This window comes from Pocillopora damicornis, chromosome 4, assembly GCF_964200805.1.
Source record: "Pocillopora damicornis chromosome 4, jaPocDami1.2, whole genome shotgun sequence".
NCBI lineage: Eukaryota > Metazoa > Cnidaria > Anthozoa > Scleractinia > Pocilloporidae > Pocillopora > Pocillopora damicornis.
The window spans coordinates 26,521,411-26,548,413 of NC_142673.1; the positions used below are offsets into that span (position 1 = coordinate 26,521,411).

A 27,003-nucleotide genomic window follows, 5' to 3' on the forward strand; every position below is an offset into this window, starting at 1 on the left:
TTCAAGCGTGCTGTCATGACCTCATCCCAGCCGGGCGCCATGTTTTCGTTATGAGGTAACGCGCATAAATAATTTCCTGCCGTGCCTGGGAGATGAGCTAACGCAGGATGCTATCAAACGCAGCTCCCGACAAGATTTGAAACACACTCCAGGTTCGCGTCTCGGAAGTCGGGCTTACAGCGGCAATCGAAGGGGATCTGTCAGAAAAGAATTCAAGGGTTGAAGTCATTCTTCGCCCTTTTAATCGCTAGTTGAAACAGCAGCAAAGGCTGCAAGGCAAAATCTTCCATAAACTTTAAAGCAGGTCCGCTTCCGCCGAAGCTGGTTGACTGAAATGATTTTATTCACCTCTTAACTCGAACACATCAATCGGCTTCTGGTGATTTTCACAACGGATAGAGGTATTCCTTTGTTATGTTCATTTGTAACGATTCAATCTATTTCTTCTTGTTGTAGATATAAATTATCAGGTTGAAAACTCTGGAAAACCGTCCGGGAAAGACTTTTGAGGTCACTGTTGCGTTTCCTATGTAACCACTCTACAGGTACGGCGGCGTTACTCATAGCAACTTTTATCAACGGTGGATATGGTCACATGGCGCTTAAAAACGTAAATTAGTTTGTATATAATCTGATGTATTGCTTCGATGTAAGAAATTTCTTATACTGTTTTATATTTTCTTTGTTAATCTGCCCGTTAGGGTGTAAAGAGAAGATTTTTTATCAACAGTTGTCTAAAAATCGACATTTACGCCTAAAAGGTAGCCGAGGGAAACCGTTTTCAGCCACTTATAAAATGGTATGGTCTCTGTATTAATTGCACAATTTTTGTCAATAGTTGCATGCTCAGGACTCTTGTTATGGAAAAAATTAACACTTCTTATCGAAAATGCTGACGGGATCTTTTCGTTAGAGTTTAAGAGAACAAACAAATCACAGAGGCTTATCGGAACAGAAAAAGATTCAAAATTAGTTAAGAAGAAATCAAGGTAAGAACTCGTAACGCTGATCGTGGAAAAACAAGAGCGAAGAAGTCACGATTAGGTTTTTCGTGCATTTTGATCGGTGAAATAGAAAGCTTAATACATGTAAATGGTGCAAGTATTCTTTAACAATTTAATACAGGGAAAGGTAAGAAAACCCAGATAGATTACGGCCTGCTGGTGACATGCAACTGAAGCTCTCTGATCTCCTTACATTTGACTTCCATACCAACGATGATTGAATCAACTTTTTATCCAACTAAGCATACTCGACCCTTCTTTCATTAATTTCCCTTGAAAGTGTTTCTCCAACGGAAGCTTATGCAGATGAAATGGTTTTTAAAGTGCCATGTACTGTTTAGACTTTTTTCCTCTTTATATTTCTACATTAGCTTTGAATTCATTTGTTCAAGGTTTGTTTTTTTTTTCCTCCCACTGGTGATACTTAATCTTGTACCCAGATCCTACCGTGAGACTGTAACTGAAATGTACTTACAACCACTTGGTCGTGGAACGTCTGGGTACGAGACTAAATGATACAATAGGCGCTGTGTCAAGTATGCCTAATCACGTGATAATATCAGTGGTAATGACAATATGATTATCAACAATTGTGATATGAAGAATGGTACTAATGAAAATTTTCAGAATCAGTGACAAAAACTGAGAAACAGTGTGGTTCCTATAAGGGATTTATAATGTGGAAGGAAATTTTTGTCACCTTTACGGCATCACTTGTTAGCATTATTTACTAACGCTAGGAAGGGATGCCGGGAAGGCGATAGAACATTTGACGTCATTTTGGTCTGACATCTTTCAAGACGGAGAAGCTATTGTTAGTTTCTTCAGCACGATATCTCGTAACAAAAGTGAGTAAATGCATTTGGTATGATCAAAACGAGCCCCGGGGTCTTTCGGTAGTAGTAGCCTCAAAAAGCCTATAGTAGATGTTTTTGTCGTCTGGGTTTTCCTACTGTTGCCTATCAAGTCAACAATTATGTTATTAAAGTTTCGTGGCTTCAAAGTCCCTCTAAGCCTCTGATACTGCATTCATTTCAGCTAGCTCAATAAAGATTAACTAAAGTTGGAAGAGATTTGATTTTCGCAAGAAATTATATCAAAATCAAGAAGTTATCACCTGTAGGTTATTTAAATTCAGTTGTTGTAAGGATAATTCCGCTATACTCTAACTCGAAGACAGGAAGCTGAGCCCACTGGTCTTAGAGAAATAGAGAGGAGTAAGGAATGGAAACGAGTAACTTGAAAAACAAATTATGCAAAGCCAATTTCATTGTTTTTCTCGCCGGTTATCAAACTCAGTTACAGGTATTAGACCAAAATCATTATTACGGTTGCGACTTCTACGACGGAGCTACAAAACGAAAAAACGAAGTTGTGTAGCAGGATGTTCCATTAACCTTTTGCTGCTGAGTCGAGTCGATTCGAAGAACAACATTTTGTAGCTTTAATCTTTCCACTCGACCGTTTATCTCAATGAAGACGTCCCCTCCTTTTTTTGACGCTTTCCTCCCTGATAATACCCTTCTCTGCCCGAGAGGCAGCTATAAACTTTGGTTAATCGTTTGAAACTATTATATCTATTGGTAATCTTTTGATAACTGTATACCTAAATCTTTCTTCGAAATTACCAGGCTTAAGAATCTGATTCTCTTACTAATTACATCACTTCTAAGCTTATGGTAATGTAGTGACAAGTAATCTCGTATAAAATAAAAAAAAATTTTCAGAGTTATATACGCTTCAATGTTCCTTTGTCTGCAAAACCCAAATTTATCTAAACCAACTGTTTTTATCCTTGACATGAAGTGATTTATGACAATAATGGCTGTTAAGCAGCAGACGTTAATTTCAGGAGGAGGGTCTTCTTGTCCAATGTTTCTTTATTGGAACTTTGAAATGTTCATGAGTTTTTTTAGGGGGAGGAAAACCGGTGGACCCGGAGAAAAACCATCAAAGAAAAGGTCTAAACTCAACGAAAAACTCAGCCCAAATGTGACGCCAGGTCCGGGAATGGAACCCGGGCCACAGAAGTGGAAGGCTTAAATTCCTTCTCTTTAACCCCCTCCGCTCCCAAGATCTCATCAGTAATTCTCCTTACTGTCTGCCATACAGTTCTTGTGATGTTAGTTCTGAGAATACGGTATTGGATCAACTAATAATCCCCTGAATGATATTTTTCTTTCTTCTCATCGTTTGTGTACTTGATATTGGAAGGACATTGTGAGGAGAAATTCTGTCTTGGTTATCATGGGATTTAATAGTTAATCTAGGGTTCAGCAAAAATCACCAGGCCACTCAATCATTTAACGATTTCTCTCATTACATTCGACAAAATTATCATGTGGCTAACGCTATTGGAATAAATCGTTTCTAATTATTAATATTCCTTCCTTTTACTGAGATACCTTATTATGACAATTACTTTGCGTTTCGGTTTCCTACGTCAGGAAGTAGTCGAGTATTAGTCAGCTAGTCCCATGAATTCCAAAAGACAATTTTGTAGACTTGGCCTTGTTCTGAAATTTTAGAGCAGTCTCTAGTCCTAGTATACAATGCAAGCTCAATATTTTTAAAGAGATTTGGAGAAGCTCCAGAAAATTGATATGTTCGAAAGGCCTTAAGCTTGCATGTCATTCTCATCTTCGCAAAAAAAAAAAGAAGAAGAAGAAGAAGGAAGACAAAACAAAAACAAAACACAAAAGCAAAGTATTAGAACATCTTACGAGGCACCTTTTTGACGGCTCAATTTGTAGTAATTTCGAAAAGGTACTTCATAGGTCTGTAGAAACTCTAATCTCAAAAATCTCCTATTCCTTTACACAATCCCCATTCCTTTACTTGGATACTTTGAAAATGTAACAATCCAGCACCCCCGTAAACATTGAAAGAAGAAGACTGGATTTATCTCTTCCCAGATTTATCTAATTGTTTCTTGTCATTTGCAAAGTCTTTCTCGACTGGTATTAGAACATCTGAAACCACACATTTTTTTGACAGCGACAGCTTAATTTGCAGTAAAGGTGACAGAGGTATTGAGGAAACTTGATCTAATCGAAAATCTTTCTATGTTTTGCTTACTAAAAAAAACCCCTGAGCGAAATGTGACTCTACTTATTTATACTATTCAAGAACATAAACATGTCATTTTTTCGCTTTCACCGTACGTAGTCGACTTAAAGAAAGGAAAAGGAAGGGATACCCTGGCAATGTTTAGCATACGCTCTTCCTCTTTGCTCTACCCATCACACCTTTCTTTTGTCACTTAGCAAGATTTGCGACTGGTATTAAAACACCTGAAATGACACTTCCTTGACAGCTCAATTTGTAGTAATGGTGACAGATGTACCGAGGACACGAGCTAAGCGAAGATCTTGCTAGCGAAGTGTAATTAGATACACTTAATAATATCTAAGGACGGAAATATACCTTTATTCTATAATCGCCGTTGCTGATTCGAAGCGATAAAAAGGAAAGGTTACCATGACAGTCTCATCCTAACCCTCCACTCCCCTCTCCTCACCCCGCGTTTGAAAATTTTATCAGCCCCACCCCCTTCCCGGCTCTTCCGCGTTCCGATGCACCGCCCCTGAGCTCAAAGGAGTTTTTTCCTTATCCTGCAAGCGTGTCAAGACAAACATTATCGTTCTAAATGAAAGCTCAATGCTCAGCTTTGCAAGGCTATTGGAGAGGTTCAAGAAACTCGATTACTTCTTGGGACTCTCAGTCAGCCTGACAGTTTGGTCATGAGTAAACAAACACGAAAAGAAAAACCATAGTCTCGATCTGTCATTCTTACACCTGTCTAATTGCAGTTGTCATTTGCATGAAAACATCTATAATAGCACCGTTTTTGAAACTAAATTTGTTTGGTACTGGTGTCAGCGAGTTAGTTTGCGACACTGAGCAGACTTGAACCGCGCAAGCAATAACTTATGTACACAGAGAACTTCAACAAATGATAGTACTGTGTATTTTAAAATAACCGGTAACGCAAAGCGCGCTTTGCTGTAATTGGAACTAGAAAACGAGAACCAATGACCTGAGAGTTGCGTTATGTACGACCTGTCTTACAGATTCCTCCCAAAAGCGAGTAGAACTACGTTGCAGTTAAAAACTGTAAAGCAAATACCCATTAACGAATCCAAAACGCTTAAAATTAAAATGTTGATTTGATTTATTGTGATCCGAAGAACAAGTCTTGTTGTTAATAATTTCAGCGAGGTGTTACAACAGGTGATGGATTGTGCGCGAGACAATAGTCTATTGAGGTCATTCTTAAAATTTAACTAACCATGGCGTAACTGTTAGTTACGGGTCGATGATTTGCTCACTGCTCAACCAATCACAAGCGATGATGAAAGGCACGACCGTGGTATCATATTCAGTGACTTTTCTGAGTGACTCCGACTCGCAGGTAAGTCCTACGCCTTTTTTTGATTTTTAATCTCCACCTAATGAAGTGAAACCTCACGGTACCCGAATTCACCGCGAAAATTTTTTAAAATTACGCGTTTGTGCATGTAGGTAAAAATGATTTGGCTGGTTAAGTTGATTTTTAGCTCGATGAAGAACTGTAGTATTTTCCTTTTTGAATTTAGCGAAAAAAATTCTTAAGGCAAGACCTACGATTCCAGGGGAACAACTTTCCAAACATGAGTCGGAAAGCTTCTTTTCTTCGGAAAAATTGAACAATTTTCACTGTTCTTTTTCTGTTTTAAATTTTGCTTTTTTCGAAGATAGCTTTGTAGCCTTGATGAGCAAATTAGCGTGTCTGTTTCAAGTTAACTCGGTCCAACAGTTTACAGCAAGTTTGCGGGAGACCTCTCCACAGACAATGATTTAATTTTGTTTATGCCATTAAAACGGTCACACAACTAGCAAGCAATGCTGTTTTACCACGGTTTCTTGTTGTTTGAGGTTCATTGAACATGAGAGGAAATTATTGACGAGCGACCTTACTGGCAATAAAATCATTGTTATGGACGATTGATTAGTCGGTTCGAGATTATGACAAGCGTGAATCTGTCCAGAATATTTGATTTGTGGAATTGCAACCATGAATTACATCGTAACATATCTTTTGATTTTTTCTGAAATATTTTTCAAGTTTGTCTTTCTACTCCGCCTGCTATATTGCCCATTGTTCGGTACCCGTTTTCCACCTTAAATAACCTACTAAACTAAAGATGTCAACCTTTTTTGTGAATGGGAAACGCGACAGTGTCCCAAACTGTGGTCCTTATGGGAAATAATAATCATTTCAACTCCATCCGTTAGCTATAAACTATTAAACTGTTTCCTTTAGCTTAGCGTTCAGCTTTCGTGCAAGTTGAAATCGTATTTATGATCTCTCCAGGACTTCATCGCTAACACTTATCAATAAAATACGTGTTTGAGCACATAAATTATTTACTCTTCAAAACCGTGAATTCCAGTTTTGTCTTTTCCTCTACATCGATCTAGGAGAAGTAGTATGTGAATATCTCGATTTCTTTGCTCGGTTGTGCAAAACGGGAGTGTAGAGAAGTCGTCAAGCTTATACAGGAGTAACTTATCTTTTCCTCCACAGTTGGAAGGTTCGTCGGCGCGCCAAAATCATGAGGGCATATGCCGTGATCGTGTGCCTACTCCTTATTCTGTACCAAGTTAGTGCGGCTCCAAGGCCATGTAGAAATAGACGAGATGTAAGTGACAAAAAGACTGACGATAAAACAGAAAATAAGGAAAATGATCACGAAAGTTCAGGGAAGAGTGAAGCAAAAGGAAGTCAAAAGGACAAAAAACAGTATGTGCCATATTATCCAGCCGCTCCCGCTGTTCCAGCATATAACATGGGAGATGTCATTTGTGAGGACAGTAGACCTGTGCAAGTTGTCCAAATAAGGGATTTAAGTATTGTGAATGGAGTCATCAAGTCGAGCAATATCTCATAGATCCTGGGTAAGTGGAGTTCTTGATTCCTTTTGTTTTTTTTCTCGACATAAAACTACAGGTGCAAGGTCGCTTTCGATGGCTCGAAAGATCTTTCGCCTTTCAGTTTTTACTAATCTTGCCGAGTAAGGACTGAGAAGTTTCTGTCTAAACGCTCCTAGTCCAAAAATTGGTTTTCGTGGCTTACGAACTTGTAAAAATAAGGACGAAGACATTTTAATGAGATGCTTTTTTGTCTTCAAATGCAATCAATGGTGTTTTAAAGCTGTGTTCAACAGGTACCCAAAATGAATCATCGCACGAGTGGTGAAAAGATGAAGTGCTTTATGAATCCAACACAATGGTTTGTGCTTGGACAGAAGGAAAAATATCACTTTTCTTAAATCTAATCTTTTTTAGTGAAAACAACTTTCAATTGAATACTTTTTCATTATTTTTTTAACTTTGGAAACCTGTTTCTGTGTCTGTTTCTATCGGAAACTGTACCTTTTGTTTTTGAGGAAAATTACAAGTGGATCGTTAGATTGGCATAAATTAGCCTACAGACGTAATGTATCTCTTACCAAGAAATGAAAGTGAGAATTCGTTTTCTTTGCAGATGGCAGACCACAAGTAGAAGAAATTTGGATATTGGATAGTTTTTGTACAAAGACACATTTTTGAACGTTTGCAGCACGTGTTTGTGGTTTGCGATTCAGTTCTTTACGAATTTTTATTCGCGTCCTGACATGGACTACAGAAATGGAGAAAATTTATTTCTCAAACCACTAAAAAACTCGACAAGGAGAGGTTACACCGAATGGATGAGACTAGCATGGACATATCGACAGTTTTAGTGTGGCTATTCAAGGAGATTTGAGGATCCGCGAGAGACAGAAACTTTTCAATCCGTCGAGTATGATCGACTTGCCTTATTGTATAGAAAAAGAATATCGAAAAGGGCTCTTTCCAAACGACTTTTTGTGAAGTTTAAGCTTTTGAAAGGGAGAGTTATTCCACAAATGATGTCTTCATTCAGTAAGGCGTTATGTACATATCTTGTTGAGACATTTGCAGCCGTCGATGGTAGAATTACACTAGATATACACGAAATTCACGACTGCACGACAAGATGGTATTGCAATAGCTTAGCTTGTTTGTAAAAAGGAAACAAATCACAAATTACAAACCAAATTGTTATAGTTTTATCATTCTTTTATATTTTACACCCTTATTTCCATGCCTCTGTATTTACACTGCTTTAGGGAAAAAGAACGCAACATCACATCTGTTGCACTCTTTCAGTCCTTGTGTCGCGGAATAATTGTTTCCACTGTAAATTTTGAAGCCTCTTCCTGGAATTAGTATTTTCATTCCTTTTTTATGTCCGTTTGATAAACAAAACTATTCTAATCACCGATATACCGCTTTCACTCGGATAGAGGTTAGCTAAACACAGTAGAGCATCGCTCTAATCAAAGCTTCGTCACAACCATTTTTGAGAGGAGAGTATTTACTTCTCTATACATTCTTTTTTAAATCTTGGAAGAATGTCCGTCTAGCGCTTGATCTGGAATGTTTACACAGGGGTTTTTCTATTGACTGGTCGAGGTTAAAGGGGGCCAAGAGCACTGCATTCCCTCTACGATTGCTGTTCGTGTCCTGTAAGCCTGATGTTGATACAACTATCAGATGGAGCGAAAGTCCCCAGGGTCGTGGGCGTGTTGAGTTAATTAACAGTCCTCATCAGCGGCTAACAATATCCTTACATCATCTCGTATCATCCATCGATAGCAAGATATTTCGAACCATTTCATTCCTTCTCTTCTTCTCCAGTTCACCGTCCTGAAAGCAAAAGAGATCTAGCGTTGACTGAAATAGGTCTACCACATGTTGAGAACGCGGTTATCGTGACTGAATTCTTAAAAAATTGCAGAACCCCCTCCAAAGTTTTTGTCGAACTTTACCAAATGGTTGTTCACCTCAATGGAACTTAGATTTTGACTGCAATATCGCACACTATATACAGTTGCATACTTGTGAATTTGACGATCATTTCGAATTATACAAAGGGTATCAGTCGTCCTTTAATTTCAAATTAAAGCGAAGCAATTGAAGCTCAAGTAGAAGAAAAAAGTCTGTTAGCTCTCCTCAGTATCTTTTTTTTTTTAGAAAATGACGATTTACCTCACTAACTAGCTACAGCCATAAAGGAAGAAAGGTAATCATGTTTATGTATGTGTATACGCAGTAAGGGTGCTCAATGCATTACTAGTGAGACCTTAGACTACGTTTTTTCGCCCCAAATGGAACTGAATTAAGGCGGCTACTTACAGACCATACTTGGCGAGGGAGTGGAGCTTAGAAACTTCGTTATCGAGGAAAATACCACTTACCTTCCACAAGACAACAAGGCCATCACTTCCACAGGAAGCAAAGCCTTCCTCACCAAGATTAACAGCCATCTATTTGGAGAATAACAGTCATTATAAAAGACTGGCATTTGATTCCAAATCTTATTCTGCACTGATTCAAAGTTTCAAGGCGTGGACATCGGTGAGGACCGGAATTTCGGCCGCAGATTAATCAGCATTTAGATAAAAAGTTAAACCTCTCCAAACCCATAACATTACAATCAACTAACTTCTAACAACATCAGAGTATGTTACGTTGATCTTAGAGTAATTCTTAATTAACCCTTTCATTCCCAAGATCTGATCGTTAATTCTCCCCTATTGCTGCTACATATTTCCTTCTAAATTAGTTGAGAGAATTTGGTGTCCAACCAATAAAAACAACTTTTATGTGACAAGTTTAAGTATTCTCATTACCTGTTTGCTAGATAGTGTGTGGATATTTTAGGGAGAAGTTACATGCTAATCACTTCCAGGAGTTGAAGGGTTAAGGGTCGAAAGTAATCCCAGATTACTTTGGTTTTGCCTCACTTTGCTGTGCTCTCGGTCCAGATCTCTCGCACCATCCTCTCGACCAATCAGACGCAACCAACCAACTGCCTTTGGAATTTGTATGTTCAATTTATTCAACAAAGTGAAAATCTTTCTGTCAACTAATAAGTCAAAGTCGTTCTTTATTTAACTTACATGTATAGCGCCCGTATGAGCCAGACACTCTCCAAGAAGCGCTGGAGTGATTGGTGACTTGATATTTTGCACCTCTGAAATGCTGGAAAAGGGATGAAAAAAATACTCAAATATGACGTTAGGATGAACAAATAAGAGAAACACATTTAACTTACACGTGTATGTATTGGTTTACCTTTTACCAAGAAATCTCTCCACTTGCAAAGTAAAGGATGGCGACGTAGAACCATCACCTATAAAAAAGACAATAGACTACATTAACAAAAAAGAAAATTGAGGAAATATCTATAAACGAGTTGGGATTTTCCTTGCGGTTATTCCAAACCGAGCCGAAATTTTAAAACAATTTTCAATTTTCGTGTGGGGAACGCGCAGGCGTAATGGTTAGCCACCTGGACTCAAGGGCGAGAGGTCTGGGTACGTCTCTCCTCCCAGGAATATAAATGGGTATCAGCAAATTGTAAGGGAAGCCTGATGAAATACTAGGGGATAACCTTGAGATTGAAAGGGGGAATATATTGAATGGGGGAAAAGTAAAGGTCCTGGTCACTTTATGCCATGGAAATCAAAATAAGCCTCAGCTATATGGTTCACAGGGGAGAAAATCCGGAGAACCCTGCTGGAGAGAAACTCTTAGAGCAAGGATGAGAAACTTCACCAAACTCAGACCATGTGTGACCCCTGGAACAGGAATCAAACCCAACTCACAGCAGTGGGAAGCCAGCCTCTCTCTCTCTCTGAAGATTTCTGATGTAATTTCATATATCTTAGAAAAGAAATTTATTCAGAGAGCCTCAGCTGGTCAAAGTGGACCAAAACTAACAGGAACTGGAAGGAATAAGGTACAATTCAGAGACAGTCAAGGAGGGGGATTCAAAAATTGCAAAGATGCTATCTACGGCAGAGGCCCTCCCTAAGCAATCTGTGTAAAAAGAAAAAGAGAAATAAAGACTTACAGACAAAAAGAGGATTTGGTGATCCCCAAATTCTTACAGAGCCATCCTCAGAACAGGTTGCCAAAAGATAACTATGAGCAAAAAGATAAATTAATTATAAGAGAAATTTTCAAGTGAGTGTTGAAATCAATCTGAGATGGCTTATCCCACGTTCTACTTCTCTATGCTTTGCCACCCTCTTTACAAATTTGACATAAAACTACAACCAGACTTGTCTTGATCAAATTCCTTCCTCAGAGCACAATTTTCATCTGAATGTTCAAACTAATCCTAAATTGCATTGGTTTTGCTTTACTTCACTCCATAATTGGTCCAGAAAACTTGCACCACTCACTCAAACAATCGGACAAAAACTAAAACCACTCAGAACTTGGTTGCACTTGTTTTCCCTGAGCCTGATTTGCAGTTTGGCTGTTTTTCCTTTAATTTCTTACTGGCTCCTAAAGGTATTTCCCTTTCTTCTGATTGACTGTTGTAGTTAATTTGGGTTTGGTATTACGACGGTCAATTGCAAAATTTTTTTAGTTTAGGCCATTTACTTGATTTTGTTTGAAGTTCTGAATGATTCCTGATAGAGTTTTTGTATGAAATGCAGAGTCTTTTAGTCTATTTTTTGCATATACCATGACTATACAAATTTAAGCACTTTTTAACTAGCTGGGGTTGCAAAGCATACCTCAGAAGTACACATTGACCACATGATCCACATTACCATTTACCACTTTCAAAGACCTTACCCTTTACACAACAGCACAGAGTGAATTATTTTCCCATGATGTGCATTTGTGACTTTGGCAAGGCAGTTCCCTACATTAGTACAGAGATGTAAGTTCATTAAAAGCCAACCAAGTCATCTAAAAAAAAGTCTATATTGGTGTCATCAGTTGAGATGGAAATCATAAATTTTTTCATAATTATCAATTGCACACAACCTAACTTGAAATATAGCATCATACCTGACAAAGTGTCATACAAGAAAAATCCATGCCCAATGGAAGCCAATATGTATTTCTACAAACAGCATAAAATAAATAATTATTAAATATATAAATAAATAAACAAGACATGTTAGGTACATGGACAATGGATACTAATACCAACTCAGCTTTATATAAAAAAAAAAAAAAAAAGTGGAGAACATCTAGAAACTACATGAGGATGAATCATGATCTAGATTCAGGCTGCCCCTTTCCTTTTCCTTTCACTACAAATAAACCAATTGTATTATTTGCTGCATGGCAAGACTGGTTGAGCTGTTTGATATCTCTTTCCAAAATTAAACTGTATAATAATTAAGTGTATGACGCACTTTTCACTGATGTAATTGTAAATGAAGATTTGGAAAAAAAAACACACACACACACCCAAAACAGTTTATTAATTAGACCAAGAGAATATACCAAATTAATTTTCAATGCTTCCTGTTCTCGTTACTAAGACTTATCAGTGTTCTACCTGATCAACAGTGAAGATATGCTGAGTACTTGCGGGGTAGGTGTGAAATGGTCCTTCATAGTCCTTCACAAAGTTAAACTGTCGTGTATGAGAAAGACTAAGAGAGCTCCACAGAATGATGGCTCCATCCAGTGATGCTGATGCAAACATGCTGTCTTTTGATCAAAGAAAAAAAAGTGAAGTTGACACTTTTTTCAATAACTATACTTACATGTACCTGTAGATCTATATGCAATAAATTAATCACTAACATTTACTGTTCAAAACCTCATCTTTTTGAACACTGCAAACTAATCTATCTATCATCAGGAGTTAGTTTTGGGTTCAAGACACAAGTATCACAATTTTAGATCTAAATTCATCCCTATGTTCAAACATGAAAAATTGTGAAATCTGTACCAGAATTTTCTGGATTTCAAAAACAGTTGTTACCACACAGATGGATTCAAAACTAAATTAAATTGTGCACTCCTAGTAAAAAATTCTTAAAATATTACTTAGAAGACATTTCAAAATACCATTTGAAACTCAATCTTTCTCAAAATTTCTTTACCATTGTAACAATTTTAAATAGTTAATTTTGCGGATTATTCTTCACAGAGGCATTAAGCAAAAGTCTGGTCTCAGTTTGCTCAGAATGTAGACTCTTTGAGTTCAAAATTCTATGAATTAGAATCATTCACCTTAATTTTTTAAGTAGTAACTAATACCAGTAAAAGCTGGTCAGATTTTTTTTCATCAGTCTCAAACCTCTGTTCCAAATTGGCTACTAACAAACAAGTCTATTTATTTCAACACAGTATTTTGTTTCAGCTACTTGCCTTCAATTCTAAAACAAACCTGCTACACTGATGAGGCACCTAATTGATTCCCTGTGAGGTGGGAGTTTCTTGACTTCAACTATTTTCATATTTTGGGAATCATCTGTGCTCCTTGTCACTGAATATACCACTGTTGGTATCAAATAAAATACCAGTCAAATCATTTATAATCATGTATTATCTTATTGTCCCTTCAACTCCCAGATCAAATTTGTGATTCTTCTTTGTCAATCATGCAATTCTTATTATGTTAGTTTAGAGAATTCAGTATTGGATCAACTAATTATGTCCAAATTGATATTTTTCTTTATTCTCATCACTTTCTGGTTGATTTTGTATTGATATTGTAAGGAAAAATTCTGTACTGGTCACTCATGGGATTTAAAGGGTTAATGCATTTCATGACAATGAAATATTCAGGGAAAAACAAACAAATACCTAAAGGAATGAGTGAGTGAGTAAGTAAATAAATAAACCAATGAACTAAAAAACAGATGAAAAAATACTGAATGAATAATTTAATGAATGAAGAAATTAAGAAGTGAACAGATGAAAGACTGAAAGGCAGATTGACTTTGACTAACTGATGGACTGGTGAATGAACAGATGGAGTAACCAGTAAACACACAAACAGAGGGAGTAAAGCAGGAAGGCTGGAAGATGATACCAGGTGGAGTACATGGAGTGTTAATGCATGAGAGCATGTAAGAGTGTGATATAATTATAAAGTAGCTTGTGAGGTCAAGTGAAGGCAAGAGAAAATTAGTAGGTAGGACACACAAGAAATATGTAAACTTCACATGACCGTATAACTACAGCCTTTGCTAAGTTATTCAGAATTAGTTTGTGTTGTGAGTTTGTTTTGTAACAGTCATGAAGAATTAGTGTCTTTTAAACTTAATCAGGAGCACTACAGTAAATTGGCAAGATAAGAATATGAAAGAGTTTCTAAGTCAGAACAACTTTACCAAGTGAAAATTTATTTGAAGCAGCCACTATCCGGTTATTCTTTATAGGAAGCAATGTGTGGATATCACCTAGAGGTAAAAATAAATCAATTCAATCAGCATGTTTAAATAATTCACAATAGAATGACTGAAATAAAATATTTTCAAATGGGAGAGGAGGATATATTGTCAAATATCACTGGAAACTTATCAATGATTTACTGTTATTTTATTTTATGTCAATTTCTGATGCAAAAAACGATTAAAAACCCAATACACTACTCACAGTCTTCACTGTTCCTCTGCATTTTATCCAGCAACTCTCCCTTTTCACTCCAAACACACAAGTCCTGACCACCAGAGAAAAATGTCCTGTCCTCTTTTATGTTCACTAAACACTGAGAAAATATCAAACGTTGTTGTCTTTGAGCAATGCCATTCAGCCATTTTCTTCATGTACAAAACCATGAGAATATGGATACATGGTCAAAATATAGTCTCAGTTCAAACTAAACTGATTATCTTAAGCCTATTAATTTCACTCTTCCATTTATGTTTTACTTAATCCATGAAAAATGTAGTACAGATACTACCAGCCAGTGTACTATAAACCTTTACATGAAAAATTGAGAACAAAAAAAATGATATGTGGGAAGGAAAACATAGAGGATGTACCCTAGGAACAGGCCCTGATTAATAGCACTTTGCCACAAGTATTCTTCATCCATAGGAAAGTATGAATACTAGAGCAATGCAAGCTGGCCAGAGATCTACCAGGGGCCCAGCACTGATATAATCAGTGCGAAGTACCTGGTAAAACTCTTCCCTCTTGTTTAAAATCTTCCAGCCAGCAGAGAAACATGTGTCTTGCAGCACCAAGAAAATATAGAGGATGAAGCTTAGGAACAGGCCCTGATAAATAGCACTTTGCCACAAGTATTTTTCATCCATAGGAAAGTAAGAATACTGGAGCAATGCAAGCTGGCAAGAGATCTACCAGGGGCCTAGCACTGATATAATCAGTGCGAAGTACCTGGTAACACTCTTCCCTCTCGTTTCAAATCTTCCAGCCAGCAGAGAAACATGTCTTGCAGTGCCAAGAAAAATATAGAGGACGTAGCCTAGGTACAAGCCCTGATTTATAGCACTTAGCCACAAGTATTCTTCATCCATAGGAAAGTATGAATACTGGAGCAATGCAGACTGGCAAGAGGTCTACAAGGGGCCCAGCACTGATATAATCAGTGCGAGGCACCTGGTAAAACTCTTCCCTCTTATTTCAAATCTTCCAGCCAGCAGAGAAACATGTGTCTTACAGCACCAAAATACAATGAGACCCTGGTCACATGCTAAGAGGGAGAAGGGTGCTGAGAGGCCTAATGGCCAGCATGCAAACATTATGGGTAACCAAAGGGTAGCCCCAAAAGACTACTGAGCATCCCCTCCCTGGAGGAGTAATGCTAATGTTCCTTGTTGCTTCATGTCATTGTTGGTTAAAAAGCTAGTTCAGTAAATAGTGTGTAAATATTTTTCAGCAAATACATGTTGTAAGTATCATTTTCAGTACAAAGACATTAGCAGGAGCATGCAACCTTCACAGAGCCACAATGATCAGAGATTGTGTGAAGGCACTGACCATCATTTACATCCCAAACCTTTCAAACATGAATAATTGAAAAAAATGAGAGTTAAAGAAAATTATCAGGTACGATTGGCAAACTAATAAGAAATTGAATCAATACCACTGGATGGATAACACACTTTAGCTGAATCCTGATAACTTTAAACTTGACACCTCACACCTGATGTTAAATCATAAGTCATTTTGCTCCCTTGTGTCATTCAAATTCACATTTTTTAGAACTCTTGCAAACTTAGGCCCTCATTGACTCTCCTTGAAGGAGTGAGATGTTGGGCCCCAGCAATGATTCACACAAGGATACATTTGTGACATTTGAGTGCAGTTGCTTTAATCCTTTGACTTCCAAGATCTCATTTATTTAGCAATTCTTCTTGCTGGGGAAGAGTGAGTTTGTGAGTCTGAGGGATTGTACATGGATTGCGATGTGTAAGTAATGAAGGATGATAAACTAGTTTTTTTCTGTAATGGAGATTTCTTTTTATGGGGGCATTTCAAAAGCTGTGTGCCATACATCTCTCACGATGTTAGTTCATTTGGAGAATTTAGTATTGGATCAACTAAAAATCCCCTACATATATAGATATTTTTCTTTATTCTCCTCACTTGTCTGCTTGATATTGCATTGATATTGTGAGGATAAATTTTGTGGAAGTTAATGGATTAAACTTGAGTGTCAATTTGCTTAATAATAACCCATGAATGCATATAACTATGATGGTGAAAGGATACTAATATGATTCTGTCTGATGAACCTGTGAGCAAAAGAATGGTGGCTGTTTCTTCATTCTGGTATTCTTGTCGCTGATGCAAGAGGAGCATACACTTAATGGGTCGTGTGTGGCCTCTCAAAACACTGAGGCGCTTTCCATTCTATGTATAAAAATTACATCAATTTTAAGCTAAGAATGCAAACATCTAAATATGAAGGCTACTAAGCCATGACAACAAAGTCTTAGAATTCATAAAATAAAACATTATACTCATTCTGATAAGGACCTTAGCATCCCAAATGACTGCAAGGTTATCATCAGAAGCTGATGCAAACCTGGAAGCAAAAATATACCATTTTGCTTCAGAATATTACATGAAGCAAAGTAGCATTTTCCAAATTAATATTAAAATTTTCCTTCAATGTAGTGATGCAGAGCCCTTTACAATCTCTTCTACTTTGAGAGTTGCCACTAACTTTTGTGCAAAAAACTTGTTCTTCACAGTTGGTTCCCCATTAGATTTGTCAAAAAGAGAGAAAATGCTCTAAGCAAACAATGCATATTAAGAAAGTATACTGCACTAGCCTCATGATGTATTTGCCTCTTAAAAAAACTGAGCTTCTGAGAATTCAGAGACAAAACAAATCTTTTTCCACAATTGATATCTGCCCTTTCTCCATTCAAAATGAAAATAATTTAAAAGAGATTAATCACGGGTAAAATTTCCACCTAGATAAACTTACCCTACAAAAGGGTTACTTTCATGCTAGATGACATAAGTTTCCAAACATTTTAGCAAGACTGCATGTTTGAAACTTCTCTTCAGTTACTGCTAGTCACAAGTCATATATAATATGCATTTTCACAAATATATGCTCATAGACTTCTATTGCATCGTGTATGCCTGTAGTAGCATCAGCTCTGGAGGTGGAGAGATCCATGCAACTTAACCCTTTACACCCTAACATCAGTATGCATATTCTCCATACTGTTCTCTATACATTTCTTAAGGTACTGAAAAGGAGAATTTGTTTGAAAATCAAGAGCCTCCTTTGTTGGTGATGATTTCCTTTGTTCTCATGACCTTACTGTATAATTCAGGGGTGATACTATTAAGAGAAATTAGATGCTGGTCACTCTTGGAGATCAAAGGGTTAAGACTGAATGACTCACAAGTTCCACAAGGCTCAGATTTATCGAGTAAATTTTACAGAGATCCTTTGTAGCAAGATGTGTAGGCATATGCTCTGGGCTATTTCTGTATATTAAAGCAATATCTGGTGGTTCCCAACAAAATTCATTGGTAGCTAGCATAAACTATTATGACGTAGATGTAGTTCTAAAAGGAAATATTTACAACTCCACAAAATGAGAAACAAGGCACACTGGTGCCATGACAATGCTATTATACTTACAGAGCTGGTATGTAAGAGTAAATATCATACTAAAAGTGATTTTACCTTCTGTCATCAATAACAGTCAACAAATGAACAATGTCTGTATGTGAGGACAGAAGTCTCAGCTCTGTGTAGGGATTTCTTGGCTGGTCATCTTCAATCTCTGGCACATCCTCTACCTTAATTGTAACAAAACAAAGGCTTATTAAAACAAACACAGTACGCAACATTTCACCACATTTATTAGTTTCATGTTATCAGAATTAACACAATAACTGGTTGACAATTTTATGAAATGACTGAGATCAAAGTTTTATTTTTTTTTTTGAAAGGAGAGGAAAAGATGCATTTCATGAATATATCTATCTAAACGTAGTTATTTCATATGACTTTTTTCGATTACTATCCTAACAAAATATCTAAAATTGACATTCCCGAGGGCAACAAATTAACATTACAAATATTTATAGTAGCCCTGGAACAGCTGACGAAGAATAATAATAATAATAATAATAATAATAATAACTTTATTTAAGTGTCTGTGTATTTTTTAGCACTGCTGTGCTAATTGGGGACACTGTAAATAAGGAAACAAATATCTTAAATGAACAGAAACTTGTTAAAAACCCCAACTGGTAGGAGGCAGACCAGTTGGCTATTTACAAAGCGTGCAGGAGTTGAATTCGGGGCCACCGAAGACAAATCCATCCAGTGGATCATCCATCAATTGATTTTGATACTATTTTACTTGAAGGTACCTGTTTACGTTCCTTTTTCTCTCCTCGAAAGCTAAACATTCTATAATTTTGTTTTTCATTGGGTAACTATACAAAAAGACACTTGTATGTAGCTTGTCGGCAGACCTTTACCAGATAACCTGAAAAGGGCGAGTCACGACACCGCCATCTTCGATTAAACTGCAGAGCGGAGAATGGAACGAGATAAACAGCACAACTGTTATGGGTGGGGAGGGTGTAGAAAAATTCCATTCTTTCATCATGTCAAGTGGTAATTAGCACGGCTTGGATTTTGTCAGACACCACACATGTAAGTTTTGTGTTGCATATTCCGCATATTAGTTGGAATGCGAGTTTTGGAATCGTGATATAGGAAGGAAACAGCAAATATGGGAAGGATCAAGCGATGATAGTTAATCTGATAAACGGATAAATAGTTTTCCTTTTCCCAGTCCTAAAGTTCTATTTTGAACCGCTCGACCGATGTTCTTTTGTTTTCCGGCAATACAAAAGCGCGTCGCTTATCGCAGCTATTATTAGTTTTCTTCGATGGTATTTTTATGTAGCCACTTCAATGGATCCTTCTTCAACTGTAATCGTCGAGGACTCACTTCCCAAAGACATTTTAGAAGTGTTAGACAGCATGAGACGACGGAAAGAGTTGTCAGATGTCACACTAGTGGTAAATTCTCGCGAGATAGTCGCGCATCGAGCGATTTTGGCGGCGTGCAGTCCGTATTTCAGGGCTATGTTTTTGTCCGGATTTTCAGAAGCTAGCGAGCAGAAGATTCATTTGAAAGAAGTCGATTATTGCGCAGTACAACTGATTGTTAACTACTTTTATACCTCGGAACTCGAGCTGAATGTTTACAACGTAGAAGAGATCCTCCGAATATGTGTCCTGTTTCGTTTAACGACTTTGATAGATCACTGCGAGACGTTCCTTCGACGAAACTTGACTCCGTCGAACTGTATTGGACTTCAGTTCGTCGCTGATCTGTTTTCCCTCGATGAGTTGAGTCAACATGCTAATCGCATTGCTTTGTGGCATTTTACGGATGTTTACAAAGAGGACGAATTCAAGAAGATGCCTTATAAACAACTGAAAGAATTGGTAATGGATGATTCATTGAAGGTTCAGTCCGAAGAGGTAGTCTTTGAGGCTGTTTTGCAGTGGATTAATCACGATACGAGAGCTAGAAAGGATTTCGTTCCCGACATCATGCAGTATGTGAGATTTCCTCTCATGAATCTACAATATTTACATGGAAATGCAGCGATCTCCAAACTCACGAAAGAGTACCGCATGTGTAAGGAACTTATCCGTGAAGCCGTTAGCTATCAAACAGCCGTTGAAAGTAAAACGACATCAGCCCTTGATAATTTCCGTGTCAGACCACGTATGGCCTCAGAAGAGATCTTTGTCATAGGTGGATGGTCGAATGGTCAGAAAATTAGCAGTGTACAGTGCTTCAATGTGGACACCTTGGAATGGACAGTTGTGGCTGGGATGTCTGTGGCTCATGTAGCTAGAGAGGATTACATCCGTGTGGTTGCTGCTGGTGACGAATTATACACTGTCAGTCGCTACAAAGTGGGAAAGTATGACCCCATTGCCAATTCCTGGATCCAGGTAGCAACAGGTCCTGATGTCCAGTGCAAGTGGGCTGGTGTGTGTGAATATGAAGGATTCATCTATGCCGTTGGTGGTCACAGCAGTATGTGTGCAAAGCAGTTTGATACAGAAACCATGACTTGGAGGTCTCTACCCTCCATGATGTATGCTCGCTACTATCCAGGTAAGTTTAAAGACACCTTAGGTGATGGAAAGTGAAAAATTCAAACTTTATGCATCAGGATATGTACCCTGCTGTCCTTTTTTTTGCCTTTTCTTTTTATAAAAATGTTGTTGTTCATCACTGTCATGTTGATAAAAGAACATTTCATCATTTGTCTTACAATATAGAGTCAGGTTATCATTGGTATTGCTTGCAACATTTTGACTGCTATACTGCTAGTCTTCATCAGGGGATGTGGTCAAAAGTTAACATGTCACTATCTATATAACCTGTGCTGTTATTGGTGTGTTTTGGTGAACTGTGATTGTCATTGGTGTGTTTTGATCCTTATTATTTTTTCAACTACCAGATGTTGTTCCCTCATCACTTGGTTTGTTACTGATCAGCTATTACGCTTTTTGATTGTAGACATCCATGCTTCAGGAATTTTTTTCTATTGTTTCTGTTGTTTTTTTCCCCTAAATAATAAGAAACACATCACTCATTTTAGGAAAAAAAAAATTTTTGATAGGATATATCAGAAGGTGACTTTGATCATTACATGCACCTGTGGCAGGTTTCAAGAGATGAAAATTGCTGGAGTGGAGTTCTCTGGCACAGCCTCAACATAATCAAGATCACCAGTTTAAGGCTTCAGTTTTCATGTATAACTTAGAGCTCTTTTAAAAATAATCTTTCCTAGGTGTTGGCGTAGTAGAAGGCAAGATATATGCTGTTGGAGGGTTAGACCATCTTTGGGCACCGTTGAACACTGCTGAACGGTATGATCCTCATACAAACCAGTGGGAGGCTATTGCATCAATGAGTACTGCACGCTGGAGCCTTGGTGTAGCTGTCTTGAAAGGCAAAATTTATGCAATTGGTGGCTCAGACAACAGAGAGTCTTTCAGCAACAGTGTGGAGATGTATGACCCTGTAATAGACAAGTGGAGTCAGGCTGTCGCACCAATGAATTCTGGACGTCGCTGTCTGGGTGTGGCAGTTGTGAATGACACCATTTATGTTGTGGGAGGCCGTGTGACAAATAGCATTGAATATTATGACCAGGATAACAACAAGTGGATTGTTGTTGGTGCTGTAAACACAAGGTGCAACTTTGGGTGTGTGGCACTGCGCATTCTTTAAGATGTACATGTACCTACCTGTCACAAAAAAATGGCCTCAGTGGCAAAACATAGGGTACAGGAACATTTTATCCAAAGGAGTTTTTTCAAAAAAACTTTTTATATTAAGTGGATGACATGTTTAAAACCACTTTATTTTGAGTATGCAAACTTTTTCAACTTCCTGGTGGTTTTTGTATTCTCTTGTTAACTGCATGCGTTATTTCTGAGTTTGATATGTTTGAAAGGTTACTGTAGTTGACTGCTGTGTTATTCCATATGTTATCCCATATGTTATCCAAGATATATATTGCATGATGCAGAGCTCTCAAGTTGATTTGCAGGTAGAGAGTGAGAGGCCACAGGCATCACCTTCCAGGAGGTGGGGGGGGGGGGGCAGTAATGGAGCAATCTCCCTGTAAAATAGTGAAAAAGTGAGCAGGTACAACTTGGATCCCTTTATTCTGATTTCAACTTTCTGAATAATAACATATTGAGAATGTCCCTAAGCACTTTTTTTAATATTTAAACACAAAGGTGTACTATAAATAGGTTGGCTCTGCCCCTTGGTTTCAGCCCAAATGCAAATTATGCTGGGGTATAATTACTCAATGGCGAAGTAAATAATCAGATTTACTACCACAAATGAAGACAGTTTTGAAACTTATTAGAACTTTTGAGAAGTCTACCTGCTGTTCACTCACTTTGGATCAGCTGCAGCTAAAAGCTGTTTTTAATGTAGTGGTCCATATGCCTCAACAGTTGATTGACAAATGATCCAGAGGTACTTAAGGCACCTCCCCTTTTACAGCATGCCTTCATCTTCAAGTAAGGATGCACATCAAATGAGCATAGAATGAGCTGAAAAGGGCAACTTCATTGTTTGGTTAACTTAAGCTTTAGTTGTATCAGGGCTTGTAAATTGATATTGTGATTGTAATCTTTCAAAGTATTGTCAGAGGTAGCTACTGGAAAAAATAGCCATCGCTAATTTTTAGTGAGTAGTGCATGATCATAGGTAAAGTCATGTCTTGGAATGATTGTTCCTGCTGTGTTTAAATCATCTCCATGATATTAAACCCCCTTACTGGCTTACAGTTTCATATATTATATTTGAAACTGTTGATAACAAGTCAGGGCAAATATTGGGTTAGGGGAGGGGTAGGTGGGCAGTTGCCCAGATACTGTGAGGCGTGAGTGGCCCAGTGGTCAGAGCGCTGGACTCTGGGTCGGACGGCCCGGGTTCGAGTCCTGGATGGGGCACTACGTTGTGGCCTTAAGCAAGTCGCTTCACTCACCTCGCTTCGTCTTCTCGGATAAGACGTTAAGCCGGAGGTCCCGTCTCCTGCAGGGTTTGGGGTAGGAGACGTTAATTTCCCACGCACGAGATTACTGTGTGATGAATGTCCTCCCCTGGGTTGGGTTGGGTGGATTTTAGTGTTGTAATGCGCACTCGATCATATTATCGCATGTTAGACTGCGCAATATAAGAAATAAACATTATTATTATTATTATTATTATTATTATTACTGATATTGATCCTAAAACTTGATATTTGTGTTATGTTGCTCACACTTAGATTGTTCACATTTCCAATGACAATGTTGCCATGCTTTGAGGAAATTCTTAACAGGACCCTGCCTAGAAATAGTGCCCTTTCTTATCAATTAAATGTTAAAATACTGTAGAAGGGTTTTCAGAAATTTAAGAATCCACTTTAACTTTTGTTTTTACCTTGATAGTCAGGTTTACTAACTTAAAGGTGATCTCTGCTAAGACTCCCTGATTTAATTACTGTTGACAGTTTTGCTTTCATTTAGTATATTTTTCCTTGTTTTTGAAAACCCAAACTTGAATTTTATGGCTACAAGTGGCTGCAAGTGTGGAAAGCATTATTGGGTTTGAGTTGCTGAAGAACACCTTCTTGTTGGAGCTAATAGCTCTAGCACAAAAGAGTCTTTAAATACAATGTTTTTAAGTCTTTTGAAACACTATTTATTTGTACTACTTTGGAAAGTTCATAAGGCACTAAGATGTGTCTAGACTCAACTGTAATTTGAAGGTATTGAAAGTGTTTCAGAAGTATTTGTATGGATACAGTACTTCTACAACTGTTAATGATATGTAGTCTTTTACAGGACAAGAACTTAAAAGTATGAAGTAAATTTTCAAAAGTTTGTATTTTAACGGGAAACTTATTTAACAGTACATGGCATATATTAAGGTAACTTGAGATATTGAATTTGCACCAGTGTGTGGATGTTTGTAAAATGTTGGCACAGTGCATAATAAAATTATAGCATTTCTCTACCAGACGAGTGATGGTGTTTTTACTCTGTGCATCAGAAAAGTTAAACCCTGATGACCCCCCTCCCCTCCCCTCCCCTAACCGTCACATATGGAAGGGCGCAGTTGATCAACTGAATCTGAGCTTAACGGCCCTAACTCAGCCCAGAAAAGTCACAACATGCAAAGAAACAACAACCTTTTAACTCCCAGAGTGACCAAGTCAGAATTTCTCCTCACAATATCAATACAATATCAAGCTGACAAGTGATGAGAATAAAGAAACATCAATTGGGGGATAATTAGTTGATCCAATACCAAATTCTCTGAACTAACATCATAGGAATTGTATAGTAGCCAGTGAAGAGATTTACTAATAAGATCTTGGCACCGATAGGGTTAAGTTAGGTAAGTTTGCTTTTATATTCAAAATTAGTTCAGGTTTTTTAGGTTGAGAACGCAGCCGATTTTACTCAAGCAAATTCTTATTTTTCGCCAATTGCGCAGCGTAAAGTCGCATATTTGCATATTGACAGGGGCCCATTGTGCGAGCCTTGGTACCCCGTGGTGAGACATATCGCTCGTCCGAGCTGGCGCGTAAAATGCAGCACGTGGTTCACCCTCTGTCACACCAATTTTGCGTGCCGTCTCCTCATCTTTTGGGAGGTTTTGAAGGTACCGTTATTTCTAAGTTTAACCTATGAGGCAATACCGATCAGTGACAAATTGCATTTGTGTGTAAACAGTCCTAACGTAATCACGACCAAAACGCGCTCGGTCATCGGCCAGGGTCGGCCAGGGGGGGTAGTGGAATACCAATATACCCGAAAAAAAATCGACAAAATACCCTAAAATACCCCAAATTCCTTCAAATATACCCAAAATAATCGAAGCTTTGAATACTTTATACCTGAAATTCAAAGAAAGTGATATACTGAATACCCATATTTAAGCCACAATATACCGTATACCCGATTTAAAACGCCCCTGAATACCGAATACTCAAAAACCCTGGCCGACCCTGATCGGCTTAGCGATTATATTCAAATGTATGTTGTTACGAGATAGTACTCTTGTTGCGGACCTAGCATATCTCAGTTTTCCACCAGACAGAAAATGATAAAACATTTTATTCATTTTATTCTTTGAACTACAAATTCAATCTCTACACGTACGAGTTTTAGACTCAATCGTTTCTCAAATGAAAGTTTTAACGTGCGCCAAATGACCTGCAAGACTTTACCGTAATCTCGTGATCGCCGTTGGGCCATGACGGATGAACTATGTTTGAATACTTGGATCTGTGCCCGGAATTGAGCTGAAATCACTTTTTTTATTTTCTCGCGCCTCGTAAGTACACAACATTGTGACTGCTGTGATTACAAATATCGCTGTCGGAGACACCACAGACCACGCTGCACCACAGTCGATATATGTAAAGTAGCGATCAGCTCTTGCACTGCAGATCAGATCATCGGCGACACAAATAGATCGCATGATAACAGTACTTCAATGTATGGATGAAAGAATATGCTTTGAAAAGGGAGGGATTCGAAAATGGTTCCAGTTGAAATTGTTATTTATCATCGACACAGTTCGAGGTCACTTTTTTCACTGAAAACAAGTAAACGAGTCGGGTGTATCGTAAGTTCTCGAGTTGGTTCCTTTTGGCTGTTGTTGTTTTTTTTTTCAGTCTTCTTTGGTTTTTCGGATGTCAACGATTTAATGTTCATCCCCACGGCAACTCACCCCTACACCTGCCCCCTTTCCCTGTGAATCTCTGTTCCTCCGCAAATTCTTGGTCATTTTTGTGGCGAAACAGATGTTAATGCAGATCTTTTGAGCGATACAAGCTACAAAATTGATAGGATTCCGCGGGATGCAGGGATGTCCGTTTTGTCGCTTATAAAGACATAAACAGGCATGGGACAGGAATACAAGGCATGCACAAGTATCCCTTGTGATCTATATTTTTTATCAGCACTGATTCACTGAAAATATGAGATCGCATTCTCCAAATACCTAGCTAGTCTTTCTTGACCGTTTGCTCTGTCAGCCGAGCTGAGCCAGAGCCATTTTGGGAACACTATGGATAATCTAATTTGTTTAGTGTTTACGAAACTCAGTCGCTTTCCATTCTGATTTGCGTTCTGTTAATTTTTTTCCACCAGAGATTTTTATATCGAGTTGTGTAGTGATCTGTAAAAATATTCCATATACAGTGGATTTTAAAAGCTCTGGAACCTAAATCCTGTCAAGAATGAACGGGACACCCTACGACTTTAAGAGTTATTGATGGAAGCCATCCATGTCTTCCTGGTAGAAAAAAATTATCCGAAAAAAGAATAAATTCTATGAATTATGAGGAAAATAAATCACCGATTGCAAAAATAAACGACAACTTCTTCCCATAAAGCTGTAAGTTCTCGTCCTCCAAGATTTAACCCTTTTGTTTCAACAAACGTATGCAATTACTGGCGGTAAAAAAAAATAATAACATCACGAGAGATAACGTTAGAATTACGACGTCCGGCGAAAGAAGGCAATGTTTAATCCGGTTTTACGAGTTTTTCTAACTTTAAACAAATATTGCTTCGATGGCGGGTAAGGGTTGGTTTTCCTCGTGACCTATTCGCAGTCGAAGGGAAAATCGAAACTCAAAGGTACACAATCGGCAGGTCTGTCTTTCGAGGTCTTCCATTCCTTTTAAGCGTCGTTCAGGAGGAATCGAGACTAAACACTTGAACTCTAGATAGAAGTGGTGGTTAAGAGAAATGTTGGAAGAAGCGAAAAATTACCAACCGTTATTTGTGAATCACTTTGATCTGACTGGCTCTGTATGTCATCCTTAACAAAATTGGTCATGTGTTCCATTGTCATTCGAAATCAAGTCCCTTTGCCGTTCTATTTCCTGTAATTTTTTGCTACTTTTCCAACTTGCATCGTGAGCGAGGGACGAATTCCACTGCAGGTGGACTTTAAGAACTGACAGCCGGGTCACGTTCACATCACGGGCTTCGCGTTCAGAGACATTCTTAGGCAAGCTACTTTTTTTTTTCATTCCCATAATTGTATGCTATTCTTAGGAAAATGGCTCAAGATCTCAACGAAGTCTAAACTGATCATTTCTTCCC

At 38.0% G+C, this 27,003-nt stretch overlaps 2 protein-coding genes across 6 annotated transcripts; one reads left to right on the forward strand and one right to left on the reverse strand.

Moving 5' to 3' along the window:
* Positions 1 to 8,111: 8,111 nt before the first annotated feature.
* On the reverse strand, positions 8,112 to 26,814 carry LOC113667315 (WD repeat-containing protein 41). 5 transcript variants are annotated; one of them, XR_016186180.1, is made up of 17 exons: positions 26,672 to 26,814; positions 18,007 to 18,122; positions 16,833 to 16,881; positions 16,566 to 16,706; positions 15,787 to 15,849; positions 14,481 to 14,592; positions 14,216 to 14,284; positions 13,267 to 13,377; positions 12,427 to 12,581; positions 11,928 to 11,982; positions 11,709 to 11,778; positions 10,972 to 11,042; positions 10,191 to 10,248; positions 10,016 to 10,097; positions 9,746 to 9,928; positions 9,311 to 9,379; positions 8,112 to 8,759 (listed from the first exon to the last, which is right to left on the reverse strand). XR_016186180.1 is itself a non-coding variant. In XM_089205074.1 (16 exons), the coding sequence occupies exons 1-16, from the start codon at positions 26,747 to 26,749 to the stop codon at positions 8,685 to 8,687; spliced, it is 1,374 nt and encodes a 457-aa protein (XP_089061200.1). In that variant the 5' UTR covers positions 26,750 to 26,792; the 3' UTR covers positions 8,112 to 8,684. The 5 variants fall into 5 exon arrangements, 3 of the variants coding, with proteins under 3 accessions (XP_089061200.1, XP_027038926.2, XP_089061201.1); XR_016186181.1 differs by lacking the exon at positions 26,672 to 26,814 and adding an exon at positions 18,702 to 18,862; XM_089205074.1 differs by lacking the exon at positions 9,746 to 9,928 and having other exon boundaries at positions 26,672 to 26,792.
* LOC113667314 (kelch-like protein 20) lies at positions 18,958 to 23,894 on the forward strand. Its single transcript, XM_027183124.2, has 2 exons — positions 18,958 to 20,479; positions 21,162 to 23,894. The coding sequence occupies exons 1-2, from the start codon at positions 19,255 to 19,257 to the stop codon at positions 21,602 to 21,604; spliced, it is 1,668 nt and encodes a 555-aa protein (XP_027038925.2). The 5' UTR covers positions 18,958 to 19,254; the 3' UTR covers positions 21,605 to 23,894.
* Positions 26,815 to 27,003: the final 189 nt, after the last annotated feature.